At 38.5% G+C, this 14,572-nt stretch overlaps 1 protein-coding gene across 1 annotated transcript; it reads left to right on the forward strand.

Annotated features, from left to right (window-relative positions):
- Nucleotides 1-1,849: 1,849 nt before the first annotated feature.
- Nucleotides 1,850-11,573, forward strand: LOC122658343 (CO(2)-response secreted protease-like). Its single transcript, XM_043853263.1, has 10 exons — nt 1,850-2,052; nt 2,191-2,288; nt 3,170-3,328; nt 3,607-3,718; nt 5,828-6,380; nt 6,650-6,750; nt 7,001-7,243; nt 7,504-7,618; nt 8,908-9,121; nt 11,001-11,573. The coding sequence occupies exons 1-10, from the start codon at nt 1,850-1,852 to the stop codon at nt 11,558-11,560; spliced, it is 2,358 nt and encodes a 785-aa protein (XP_043709198.1). The 3' UTR covers nt 11,561-11,573.
- Nucleotides 11,574-14,572: the final 2,999 nt, after the last annotated feature.

A 14,572-nucleotide genomic window follows, 5' to 3' on the forward strand; every position in this document is an offset into this window, starting at 1 on the left:
ATTTCTTACCCTCCAAAGTATATCTAATTCAATAATCCATGCATCTAGCTTCTTGGTTGTTCTTCTTAGGATCTACCTTTCCACAAAGTTTCAGCTCCACCTATCACCTAGAACAAATAGTTTGTCATCCTTCAACTAAGAACTTATTGGGCTCCGACCAACCAACCATTAGCAAGATTTTTCTATAAAAAGAAATGAGAAAGTTTTCCTTCACCAAGCGACGAAGGTCACCACATCATTCTATGGTTTACAAACCCGACAGAGTTTTAGTATGTTCTCCAAAATACCCTCTCAATATCCTTCTATCCGCATCTGAAGCCCCGTGGTGAATGGATTCCCATTCAACAAAGCTGAAGGAAAACTCAAATCTAAAAAGAATATAAACATATAGTGAGAGAGATTGTTCTATTTTTTTTTTTGGGTGCAAAAGAGATTGTTCTATTCTACTTATAATCTTATGTACCATTAATGGGTGTTGTTGACACTAGCTTCCATTATCAACTATATAACTTGGCTCTTACCTAAGCTGATCCTTTGGATGTATTTCAAAAGCTATATGATTTATAGTGTCCCCCACTCACCACATCTAATATAAACCGAAAGTAAAAGTGGAAAAAAAAAAAAAAAAAACAAAAGATATAAAGAAGATTCAGAGAATAAAGAAATAAAGAAGAAGAAAATACACGTGGCTAGTTAAGCATGTGAAGCTTCTTCATTCAGCTAATACCAAAAAGAAATGCTTGCTTGCCATTCAAGTATCTTCACTCACCTTTGCTTACTTTGAAGATTATAAACAAGAAAGTACAGAAGAAATCATTTCAGATATTATTTGGTTGATTCACAGTTTGATAAACAAACTTTAATTTAATTTCATAAATGTCTCTCCTTTGACCTATTAATATTTTTTATGATCACATTCTCAAATTTAATTTGTCATAGATAATAATAAGGAGACAGTAAGTGCTGCAAAGAAACAGTATCTCACCAAATTAAAGCTAATAATTCCAAGTTTCATCATGTAAAACAGTCTCTACTAACACTCGTCGATCATGTAACGAACCGGCCCACGGTTTGTAATTTCAGTATCGGGATCAGATCGGATCGGCCAATAAATCGCATTTACCCCTGTTTTTTTTCTCATTAAAAACTGTTTTTATTACCGATTTACCCTTGTCCGTACATGTGGAGATCCGGGCCGGGTGATTTTCCCGGATCTGAGACCGAGATTGTGAACCTTGGACCGGCCCTTCACTGCATTTGTCCATATGGATCAGATCCCAGTGGACCAGAGTTCCGGTTTATTATAAATATGATTCTCAAATAATGCCAACAGATTTAGACCTGATCAAAACTGTCAAAACCTTGGATAATTACTTGACTTAGGGACTATGGTCCAACTCAAACTGGTCCAAGAATAGATCCAGACCCGGTTCAGTTTAAGGCATTTCAAGCCCAAACTTGGAATTATACCTACTTAATTACCACTTACAAAAGGGATAATTGTTACTCTCTTTAAATAAATCAATCAAGATAGATCTTGTCTTTCATTTTTTTTTCTTCCATTTTTTAATAATATCTGTTATTAAGACCACTAGCTAAGTATTTGTGGAGTAATTAATGCTAAGTTAGTGGTTTTCATCCACAACACTTATGAGTAGAAAAAGAGCTTAAAATTATAGAGAATCAGAGATGATCTATGCCTTTACTTCTCCTGAATGAAGAAGGTTCCCATGCCATGTTGTAAAAATGATTCTCTGTCTTCTTACTTCACTACTACAAATAATGGAGCCTTGCAATAGCAATTCCTTCCATTCATCTCCATCTCCTTAATTATCCTTCTTCTTCTTCCATGGCTTCTGTACCCAAACTCTTCTTTCTCTGTTTCTCATGTTTGCTTATTCTCCATGGTAGTATAGCTTCAAATTCTTCTTTTTTGGGGCCTCAATCATATGTTATCTATATGGGTAGTTCTTCAAACAGTAATGGAGAAATAACAGATTCAAAAGCAGCAGAATCAGCTCACTTTCAATTATTATCTACCATTATCCCCAGGTTTTTATTATTTCTGAACTTTTCTAAATCTTAATTCCATCACTTTGAAATTAGAAACAAGAACAGAGTATTTTTTTAATGAAGTTTATATATATATAAGATTTTTTGGTAGTGTTTTTATTAGAATTGATTTTGCAGTAAAGAGAGAGAAAGATTGTCTTTGATTCATAGCTACCATCATGCTTTCAAGGGGTTCTCTGCCATGCTTACAGAGGAAGAAGCTTCTGCATTATCTGGTACTTATTAGTGTTTCCAATTTAACTTCTTTATTACTACTTTTGGGCAAAAAAGTTCAGCTTTGCTTGTAAACCCAATTTCCTAATAAACAAATAGAAAGACTATAATGGTAAGTTAATTCTCAAGGAATTGCGCAATGGATATTGCCAATCAATGACTTGAGAAATGATCATTTCCTCTACTCAGAAGGACTGATGGTTAACAGTTTAGCTTTGAGGAGACATCATGAGTTCATGACCATTTAACATTTACTACTAATTATTGGGGAAGAGTTTTCCTAGATTTTGGAATTTCATGGGGGTGGGATGGTCATTTTGCTTTCCACCCTGCTCCGTGACAGAGTTCTTTTTCCCTTTCTACCTCGAAGGGGGTTCAATTAACATCCTAGGGTCCTAAAACATCCTCCCATACCCTCTCCCCCGCCCATCTGAAAGCCTAGGAACAAAGTTAGACTCTCAGGAGTCAAGATAGGGTTCCTTTTTGTTTTGCATTGGAATTTGCTGTCATAGCATACGTGTTAGCGTACTATCACTGATTCGGCCCAACCATCTCAACAGATGCATCTGGGTGATGTGGGTCTATTGGGACGAAACTTTGAATTCGTGACAGTATGCTATGTAGTCGAATAGAAACTCAATCCCTTAAAATTTATAAGGACAATTTCTTAAACCTACGAGATAAAGAAAAATAATTACAAAATAAGTAGGTTGACAAGACAAGTGTAGAATAAAGTCAAATCTACTTGTTTTGTAATTAGTTTTCTTGCCTCGTAAATCTAAGTAATTTCCCTAAAAAATTTATATGCATACATTGGGTACTTCAGAAAGATTTTATTTGATGATTTGATGATTATAGACATAGATCAAATATTTTTGAATAGGTCATGATCAGATCATATCGATATTCCGGGATCCGATTCTTCAACTCCACACAACACGATCATGGGATTTCTTAGATGCCGAGTCCGGCGTCCGATCTAACAACTACCGTCAATACCCTCAGGGATCTGAAGACATCATAATTGGAGTTATAGATACAGGTAATGTATTTATACATCTCTCCCCTTCTTAATTAATATACAACAAGAACAACCTCTACTTAAATCTTAAGAAGTAATTTAATCTTCTTTTCGGTGGTGCAATAACTAATGCTGTTGTTGGTCCACATGATAATGGCTTTGCTAAGCACAATTCGAATCTCAATATTATTTTTAGGAAGTGTGGTTGGAGGATTAATTAGGAAAGAAGGATTAATGAATTAATACAAAAAAAAAAAAAAAAAAAAAACTTGATTAATTTGTCTTTGTATTAATTCTAGGGATCTGGCCTGAATCGCCGAGTTTTAAGGATGATGGAATCGGAGAAATCCCTTCGAGGTGGAGAGGAGTTTGCATGGAAGGATCTGACTTCAAGAAATCTGATTGTAACAGGTGAATCAATTTTATTTGGTTTTCAAGTTAGCTCCAAGTTAATTAATTAATTTTCATTTAAGATAATAATTGGTGAAAGTTTAATTAATGTTTTTAATTAGAACTCGGCATTGGCCATGGATTTATTCGGTGACAGCTCAGGGGCTTAAAGGTGTTAAATTTTAAACAAATTATAGGGCCATGGGCTAAGGTAGAGAGATACACCGACATGACCTGCCAAGCTGGCATGAACATGACTCTTTGAACTAGTATTAGGTGTCACATTAGATTAATATTCTATTTCAGTGGTTCCAAGTTTGGGTCCATTTCAGATCAATATAAAATTTTAGGGAAATGTTTTTGTGTCCAAAGAGGGTAGCCCACCCCCACACTCTCATGTGTCCAAATCTCTTCTCGCACTATGAAATTTCTTAATCCCTTACTGGGAGGACAGAGATAGATGCAATTGGAGCGCATGGCATAGGCCATAGTCCCGAACAGAGAACAATTTCCCAAAATTTTATTAGGAAAGGGATTTGCTGTCAAGTTGTGAGCCACTTGCACTAGCATAAGGTCAATGGAAGTGAACGACTGAACTCACGAGCATTCAAGGAGAGGGGTGAGGTGATCATATCATTGTCCATGTGAGAGGGTGGAGAGGGGATTCCCATTTTCTTATCTCTAAACATAAATTGTCTTATTTATTTTTCTACCAGCAATCGTTTGTTTGCTTCAGTATGGTTTTTTTTTTTTTAATGATTGTACGATGTTTTTATGTATTTTTATATATTTAATAATTAGAGAAAAAGAATGTTGCTTGGTCATGTGACTCATGCATCCAAACACATGAACGCACAAAATGGATCGAGATCCTCTCCAGCGCACTTGTGCGCTGGACAATCGTGCTGCTGGAGGGCTTCGATCCACACCACCGCACACATCCTAGTGCAGTGGAGTGTGGATCGAGGCCTCCCCAACCGGACGATGTGTGCTGGACATCGTCCCGTGCGGGAGAGGATCTCAATCCGCACAAAATTACTTGAAGTCCAAAACCCCATTCGTGTTGATGTTCCTGTGTGCGCTCCCATTAGCCCCCCATTGCCCCATGCTAGTGCAGGGCAAGGAGCAATGATTTCTTGCCCAATTAATTATGTCTTAAATGTTGTAAGGTATCAAGAAGCACTTTTGTTGTTTTGCATATACAAATCCTGAGCTTTTGCATATACAAAATCATGGTCAAGATCAGGGTCAAAATCAGGGTCAGACTGAACCTGAATTCTCAACCCTGACCTGGCCCAACCCTGACTCAGGGCCAAGGATTTGTGGCCCTAACCCGCCCTCAGGCCCAAAAATCTTTAGCCTAGGGTTTGGCCTCAGGGCGGGCCAGAATGGGTTCGAACCGACAAGGCCAAACTTATAGCCCTAGTGTGGGGACCACACCGCATAAATGGTGGGAGATCGACTCTGATGGTTAAATGTCATTAGAGAGGATTTGGATTCTACCCAAATTACATTAGAAAAAAAAAAAAAACATTCACATTTTCATAATATAATTTTTGGTTTCCCAGAAGAAAAAAATTTTCTCATTTTAAAACAAAAATTTGAAGAAAAAACACGTGTTATAGATTTAGAAAAAGGATTGGGTACGCTATCAGGTGAATCGATATCCTCTCCTGTTACAGCATAGTGCTGTACTGTATCGTCCGACGCTGCAGAGGCCATGTGGTACAGCGGGCCCCACATGGTGCACATGGACTCTGCAACCGCCGCACGATGCATTACAGCACTGTGCTATAACAGGAGAGGATAAAAATTCTTCATCAGGTTGCTACAAGCCAATGGCGTGCACCAATGGGAGATCGAACAGGACTTGGCATGGGCATCATTTCATAAAAGGGAAAGAGAGGCCAACACATGGCTGAGCAGCCTGACAGCATGCCCAACATTTTAGAGTCAAATAAATGACCTCTCCCTAAAACTTAAGCCGGTGCTCTACCACAACTAGCGACCACCACCACAACAAACAAGTTAACAAGCAGCAATTATATGTTTTTTTTTTTTATGGAAGAACAAGCAAATATATGTTGAACCATTGTCATCACAAGTATTAATGCTGATACAATATTGCAGGAAGTTGATAGGCGCTAGATACTACAACATTCAAGATTTCACAGATGGGCCTAAATCCGGCCATACCAAAACCCATTCTGGAAAATCCACTGGTTCTCCAAGGGATACAGTGGGCCATGGTACTCACACAGCATCAACTGCAGCTGGTTCTAGGGTTGCCAATGCCAGTTACTACGGATTAGCACAAGGGACAGCTAGAGGAGGGTACCCTTCAAGTAGGATTTCAATGTATAAGGCATGTTCCCTCAATGGCTGTTCTGGAGCTACAATTTTAAAAGCTATTGATGATTCTATCAAAGATGGAGTTGATATTATCTCAATCTCTATTGGAATGAGTTCAATTTTCCAATCAGATATCCTAAATGACCCAATATCTATTGGTGCATTTCATGCCAATCAAAAGGGTGTTATGGTAATTTGCTCTGGAGGAAATGATGGACCTGATCCATATACTGTTGTTAATACTGCTCCTTGGATCTTCACAATTGCTGCTTCAAATATAGATAGACAATTCCAATCTACTATTCTCTTAGGGAATGGAGATTCTTTTCAAGTAAGTTCTTAAATTCAGTTTTTTTTTTTCTTTGGTATTATGGATATATAAATAAAGGGCAAGAGATCGATCTCTACTTGGTCGCATGGTCTCTACACAAGTGTCTGGGCCAATGGGTGAGCATGCCTGGGTATCTACTCAAGGGGCAGAGATGTCATCTCACGGTGTCCTGTGAGAGGGCATAGAAAACACCACCAAATAGAGATCTTTTCCCCACAGAATAATTAAAAAAAAAATGAGTTTTTAATGGAATATTTTAAACACTCTAGGGATTTGGAATAAACTTCTCTAATCTCACAAGATCAACGACATACCCACTTGCATTTGGAGGAGATGTAGCTGCTCCTTCAACTCCAATGTCTGAAGCAAGGTAACATCATCAAAAATTTTATATATTTATCCAAAAGGAGAAAGAATGCCACCCGGTCGTGCGTCTGGGCGTGAAATGAAAGGTTCTGCCCCCATGGAAAGGTGGGGTATGCTAGTCATTTCACGTCTGACTGTGTCTGTGTGCAGGTACATGATCAGAAGCATGACCGAGTGGCATTCCTTTTCCCTTATCCAAAATAAATAAGAATTAAAGATAAATATTTTTTTAATTAAGTTTATTTCAAGTGCAGCAACTGCTACCCAGGGTCATTGGATTCCAAAAAAGTTGCAGGAAAAATAATAGTGTGCATCGATACCAATCCAATATTGTCGAGAAAATTAAAGAAATTGGTGGTAGAAGCTGCACAAGGAAAAGGTTTGATATTGATAGATGAAGAAGAGAAAGGGGTGGCTTTTGATTCAGGTGTTTTTCCATTCTCTCAAGTTGGAGATATGGATGGACATCAGATACTGAAATACATAAATTACACCAAGTAAGAGTTATTCTATTATGCCTTCTTAATTTACAAGCTTTTCAAAATACATATATAGTTCAAATGTTCTCTGTGCTGGGGCATAGGATGCACCTCGACACATGGGGGTGGGCGAATAATCACCCTACCCCCTGAATGGCCAAAATGACTGCCCATGTGTTTGGGCCCAGGCTGCGCTCCCAGTCAGAGAACAATGGCCCATATATATGTCCAGTTAAGGCGGTGGGCTAATAATGTTTTACACTTTTGAGTTGAGACAGGAACCCAATGACTACTATTCTTCCTACAGTGGATGTGAAGAAGATTAGACCTGCACCTGTTGTTGCATATTTTTCATCCAGGGGTCCTGGGGAACTCACCGAAAACATTATCAAGGTCATCTCTCTCTCTCTCTCTCTCTCATTATTTGTCATTTGATAGACATGGGTGGGTACATGTCATGAATTATTTCCCTAACAATTCCTTGTGGATTTCTTGTCTCATGCATATGGACAAGAGATGCTCGGATTGGCTGTTTTTAATTTGTATTTAAATTTGGAGAAAAGTTCCCAGCAGGGGCCACGCTCAGACATATTGAGGGGTGAAAATGACTGCCCTGCCCCCAATGTGTTAGCATGCACTCTCATAAATTGCCATGTGCGCGTGGCCCCTGCGTTCCCATGCAGAGAATGGTTCCCCTATTTTATTTTGATAGATCCACCTCTTATATTTTGATCTATCAATGAGAGAGTGTCTACCTCCCACATGGGATTTTGAAAGATATCATTACATAAACGATTCATAGTCAATTCAGTAAAGTTTTAGACCCCAACATTAAAAAAAAAAAAGTGTCTACAGAAGTTTTAAAAAAAAAAAAAAAAAAAAAAACATAAATCTTAACAAAATGTTTTTTTTTCCATGCCCAGACACAATGGGGAGAGAAATGATCACCTCGCCCCCCATAAATGGTGAAAATTATACCCTCCCATGTGCCACGTACAGCGTGTGCTCTCATTGGCTGCCACGCTCATGACCCTTGCGCTCCGCTGCAAAGAATAGTTCCCCATATTTTTTATTGCGGTAAAATAACGTTCTGATATTTTTATGAAGTGAGAGGGTTCCCTAAAAGGTAACGTCTAATGGCAATCTGATAATGTTACGAAGGGAAAGGGTTCCCTGCAAGGCAGTGTGAGGCCAATAGGAACATACATGGAAACAATAATAGGGTCAAAATTTCCACTTATTGATTGCACAAAAAATGACTTTTTTAGTTTCCCTTCACCGAGATGAAGAAACTTTCCTTTATCGCGAGGCTCAAGGTTCCTCGAATGGGACCTCTAGGGCATTATCAACTCAATATCTAAAAAGGATGAACCCAGTGTGCACGAGGTTCCCGCCACTATGGGGTATGATCTAAGGAGGTATTTTCATCCCAATACCATGGGGAGTAATTAAGATCCTAGGATGGTAAGTAAACCCTCTTCCCGAGGTGGAGGAAAACTTTCTCCAATACTAATGTCTACGTACTGACGCATAATTGTTTATGATCTTACCTTTATCTGTTCATCTCTATGACTATAATCACTTAAGTGGAACTCTTTTCCCTCCTTCCGTTCATTCTTCTAGGAGTTGTTTAACTTAATAATACTAATCTTAACAATAATGGAACCATGCATGCATTGCAGCCAGATGTAACAGCGCCTGGAGTTGGGATATTAGCAGCAATGATCCCAAATAGTGATATAGGGGCTGCCCCGGTCGGAAAGGAACCATCTAATTTTGCCCTAAAATCAGGGACATCCATGGCATGCCCTCATGTTGCTGGTGCTGCTGCCTTTCTTAAATCACTTCACCACACTTGGACTCCTTCCATCATCAAGTCTGCTTTAATGACTACAGGTACATACAATTATTTAAACCCTCCTCATCAACTATATATATCTTTATGCATACACTTGTATCTTCTTCTATTTAAGCCTGTTCTTCTTCTTCTTCTTTTTCATGGTTTTTTAGTGAGCTTTCTTATCTAAATAGTCACTTTGAATAAACAGTTTAATTAGGCCCTGTTTGTTTAGAGGGGACTTAGGTGGGGTGGGATAATTGGGTTACGAAAATGCTGATGTGGTATTTCAAAATCCCACCTCAATCTTGTTTGGTTATCCTGAGGTGGTAAAATTAAAGCTCAGGTAGCATCATTAAATGCTTTGTCTACTGATGTGGCAGTTCAAAATCCCACCCCTAGTCTATCCAAAGTCCCACCAAATTGGTGGGACTTTGGTTACTATTCATGAGAAAATTAACTTTATCTCAACATTTCCACTTCAACAAAATCCCACCAACATGTGAGCCTCATCTTCCCAACAATCTCACCTCATCTTCCCCTCTAAACAAACGGGACCTTATAGTCTGCTTTTGGTATCCCAAACGCAATATGTGAAACGTCAGATATCTAAGCTACAATTTGTGAAAATATTAATTACCTTGGATGCCATTTACCCAAATTAAAAAAACATTTTTCTATTCCCAAAAAAAAAAAAAAATTCTAACTGGCTTTGCCTAGACCTGAGTTCAGTAACATTATTCAAAAAGCTGACCCAATTCTATTTGCCCCAGGCCCAGTACAATTGTCAAGTCTAACTTGGCTGGGCTTTCCTAGGCAATACAAGCATGAAGTGCAGCCTTATTTTGATTAATTTTTAATTCTATTGAAGCAAATCTACCCAACTTGCGGTTGGACCAGAGTACACGAATGAATAACATGAACCAGACCCATTCATGTCTTTTTCGTGTCAAACCAAACACAACCCCTTCTTACGTTTGTGCGATGTTTGAATTTACCCATTTGCCCCGTAGAATTTCAGTCATATTTCAGTTGGGCCTTTGTATGTTATACTCTTGTCTAGCCATGATTTGCAACTAAAACATTTTTATCCATTCCATTTCCATACCATACTAGAATTCCCAAAAAAAAAAAAAAATAAAAAAAAAATGTTTATTTAGTATTATTCTTAATTAGTGTTTGTCATATTTTCCTTTTGAGTCTATATATTTTATTTACAATCATTAAAAGGTAGGAATAATTTGTATAAAACAAGCTTATACCACCAAACAGTACTGGTAAAGAGGCTTTCAAGTTCATGCCCTTTTGTTATGGAATCGTTATCCTCTCCCGTTACTACACGGTGCAGTAATGCATCGTACAGTGGCTACAGAGGTCATGTGCACCATGTGGGGCCTGCTATGCCACATGGCCTCTGCAGCGTCGCACGATGCAGTACTGCACCGTGCAGTAATAGGAGAGGATAAAAATTCTTTGTTATGCCAAATTCATATATCTCTTTAGACAAAGTTTTCCTTCACACGGAGGATGGTTCATCTACCATCCTAGGGTTCACAAACCCCTCCTAGGGTTTTAGTATGTTCCAAAATACCCATTCCCGCCTTCTCTAGCCCTTCGATGAATGGGATCCCATTCACCGGAATAATTATCACCTCCAATTCACGGGCGCACCTCCAATTCCTCCAATTCCTCTAATGGGGGGGAGTGGACCCCACCTTGGCAGGGGGTAGGGTGGTCATTTCCACCCTCATGTGAGGAATTGAGGAATTGGAGGGGATAACGATTCCATTCACCGTGGATGGAGGGAAACTCAGCCATACATCTTTTGTATATTAGTTTTTTTTTTTTAGTATTATTTATGTTTGTGTATATACTTTACTCTTCATCCCCCACCCATTAAAAAAAATATTTGATTTTATTTTTTGGCTATTTCCACAGCAACTACTTCCAACAACATGAGGAAGCCAATGACAAACAGCACAAATGGGTTTGCTAGTCCACATGAGATGGGGGCAGGAGAAATAAGCCCAATAATGGCTCTTAGCCCAGGCCTAGTATATGAAACTACTCAAACTGATTATCTTAACTTTCTTTGCTATAATGGATACAAAGAGAAAATTATAAGATCAATGTCTGGTACCAGCAATTTCAGTTGCCCAAATAACTCAAATGAGGATCTCATCTCCAATATCAATTATCCATCAATCTCTCTCAGCAAGCTTGAAAGGCATCTTGGTGTCCGAACTATTGTTAGGACTGTAACCAATGTGGGACCAATAATTAATGCCTCATACATTGCTAATGTTCATTCTCCATCTGGATTGGTGGTCAAGGTATCACCACAGAGGCTTGATTTCACAAGGAGTTCAACAAAAGCTTCATTCAAGGTCTCCTTTTATGCCAAGGGTGATGCCATAAAAGGTTATAGATTTGGTTATTTGACATGGTCTAATGGTGTTCACCTTGTTCGTACAATTTTTGCAGTAAATATTGTATAGGTTGAATATTTTCTTTTATATATTAGAAACAAATGGAAATAATATATTTGGGTTTTGATCAACTAACTGAATAATCACAAAAGCAAATAATTTAACTAGTTATTGTTCTTTATTTTCTTCGTTCAGCCGATTGGAAAATCTGATGTCCTTTGGAGGATTGCAGTGTGAGTTAGTTATTACTCCTTTTTGGGACAATCCAATTTTTACTCTCCAGTAGTCCTTGGATTGATGTTTTGTTCCTATTGTTTTTCTCTTTATTTGATCGGGGTCTAGTGCCTCTTGGTGGCATTTTTGCCTTGTATTTTTTTTTTCCCCTTCATTTGGAATTCAATATATTTATTTATTCACAAAAAAAAATAGTCAAAATTCAACATTACTATTTATTAAGAAATTATCAATGTCTCAGCAAGCATTAACCACTTTTCCAATACATATTAAAACTTAATGGATTTTTTAAGTAATTGTAAGTTGCAACATAATGGGTTTTTTTTCATCATTTCTTGGATTATTGATAAAACAATTTAAGGTTTGCATGGGTCTTGGAATTCTGAGTTAACAAAAAAACCTAAGCCATAATATTGTTAGACTTATGGCATTGAGTGGCAATTTACAATGTGTATTCAAAGTGTTTATATTGTCATTGTTGGCAACCAGTATAGTGTCTGCAGTGATTTGGCAGCTCAGGGGCATTTTGATCCAATTGGCGAGCTAATGAGAAGGTTTCACAGTAGTTTCACATGTGTTGGGATGTGTCTGCTATGGCTTCAATGTGTTAGTATGTGTATGCCATATGTACATACTCTGATGATAAACAAACATGTTTGGGATGTGTACAGTATGTGTACAACATGTCTGGAATGTGTACAACATGTTTTGGATGTGTCTTGCACATTTGAAATGTCATGATTATGTGTAGATGAGATGTCAGGCATGTGGATGCATGTGAGATGATGTAATGATGTGTAGATGGCATACATACATGCATGAGGTCATGAAGATTATTTGATGAGATGGCATGATTTGGTATGTTGCATGCATGGTTGATGGCATTATGGCACTCTTTTCTTCAACTGGTTTTTTTGCCAAATCACCAATTGATGTCTCCCACACTCAATCACAGTAAACTACCACTGCCCAGAGCTACTATGTCTACTGCTAGAATTACCTTACTACTGCTCAGAGTTGTCTCACACACAACCCTACTGCAATATTGGAAACCTTTCATTGCTTCTCAAAGTTGGCTCACACTATCCCTATATTGTTGGCACTACCTCACAATAGAATACTCACACTACTTGTTGGCCCTCAACCAATCACACACAAACAATTGTATGCACATCCATATTGCAACCACTAAGTTGTCGGACATATCAAACTGTGCACACCTATTCTACATACATGGCACTTCAATATACAATATAAGCACACACCACAACATAGATATATGTGCTTTAGCAAGTTGCTTACATGCATGGAGTAATGCTCACTAGTGGAGCTCAGCATCTACTCAATACTTCTTTCTGACTGCACCCACAGCCAAGAGATGTATCCCCAGTTTCCACCTATGATATACAAAAGCAAGGTCTTCACCCATTTACCTAGAATAAAACTAGGAGGCCACACCCACGACAAAGCTATTTAGAACCCATTGAATATCAATTACAAAATCAAAAGGGGCTTATCGATGATGCCCTACAATTTGCACATCTAGCCTAGGTATTTCAACACAATACAACCTGGCTAGCATACTTGTGGATACAAGAAGGCAAAGACCCTTACAACCCTCGCATACAAGTCGATTCTTAGTACTTGAAGAGATTCCTAAGTGATAATGGAATATCTGTGAAGGCTTCCTTGGAATTGTAAACCTTCTTTTCCTTCTTCCTTCTCTTCTTCTCTTTTCTTTTCCCTTCTAGGGATTTCTCCTTCTTCGTTTCTTTCTTTTCTTGCAAAAACTCTTCAATAACGCATTGATGCTCACCAATCTTTCAATACTATTCAATAATGCTTGACAACAACCAAGAATTGTGGTTAGAGTTGAGTTAATACACAAGCCCTAGCCCCCCCCCTGCTCACTCTCCTTTTCCTCTCTTTTCTCTTCTTCTTCTCTTCTTTTGGATGCTTGAGAAAATTACAAGAAATGAGCCCTAGAATGACTTAATTAGGCTTTTTCAAAAACCCAATCTCGAGCTAGGTTTTTCACATAATAAGTCGATGGCCATAAGCAACCGGTTGACCACCTGAAGCCTTCATTACGCGACTTGGTCATCCGGAGGCATACCGATTGACCACTAATTTGTCCAGATGGATCCGGTTGGCCACTTGGGCATCCGACTAATGTTGGTTCCTCTCGGGAAGTGGGCTTTGTACATACCGGTCGACCACTTGGGACATCTCAGTTCCAATCTCTAGAACTTGTTCTACTCTCAGGAAGTTTGGACTGCAAGATCTGGTTAACTACTTGGCCTCTGAAACTTTGGACCCTTGTCCACTCAAACTTCCAAAACTCCCTTACCTGACTTCTGTTTCACCCAATTCTAGTTGCGTTCGAAAGATGACATGATGCTCTATATTCCTCCAATTTTCACCTCCAAAAAATAACATTTTCAATTTCAAAAATATCCTCAAACATGTTGCCCATGCTTAAACCTATGTTTCCACCACTAAAACTGTCCAGAGCCTTCACCTATTGCGTCCACCTCATGCTAAACATTGTATAACCAAGGGATGAGGTGTCCCAAGAGGCCACATAACCCCTAATACTCTTGTATCAGTGCCATCTTGCTACATCGTTGCCAAATCACTGTTTGGCCAATTAGGCTCCTCCAACATGTTGTCTGACCATACCAGTCATTGTCTGACACACGTAGACTATGCAACATAACTCTCTGATACATTTGGCACTACCACATCACTCATAAACATATGCCACCTCATCAGTATACTCCTAGCACTATCGCATCATTTTTCAACATTGAACTATATATAAACATGTCAAATTGTGACCCTAGT

This window comes from Telopea speciosissima, chromosome 1 (assembly GCF_018873765.1).
Source record: "Telopea speciosissima isolate NSW1024214 ecotype Mountain lineage chromosome 1, Tspe_v1, whole genome shotgun sequence".
Classification (NCBI taxonomy): domain Eukaryota; kingdom Viridiplantae; phylum Streptophyta; class Magnoliopsida; order Proteales; family Proteaceae; genus Telopea; species Telopea speciosissima.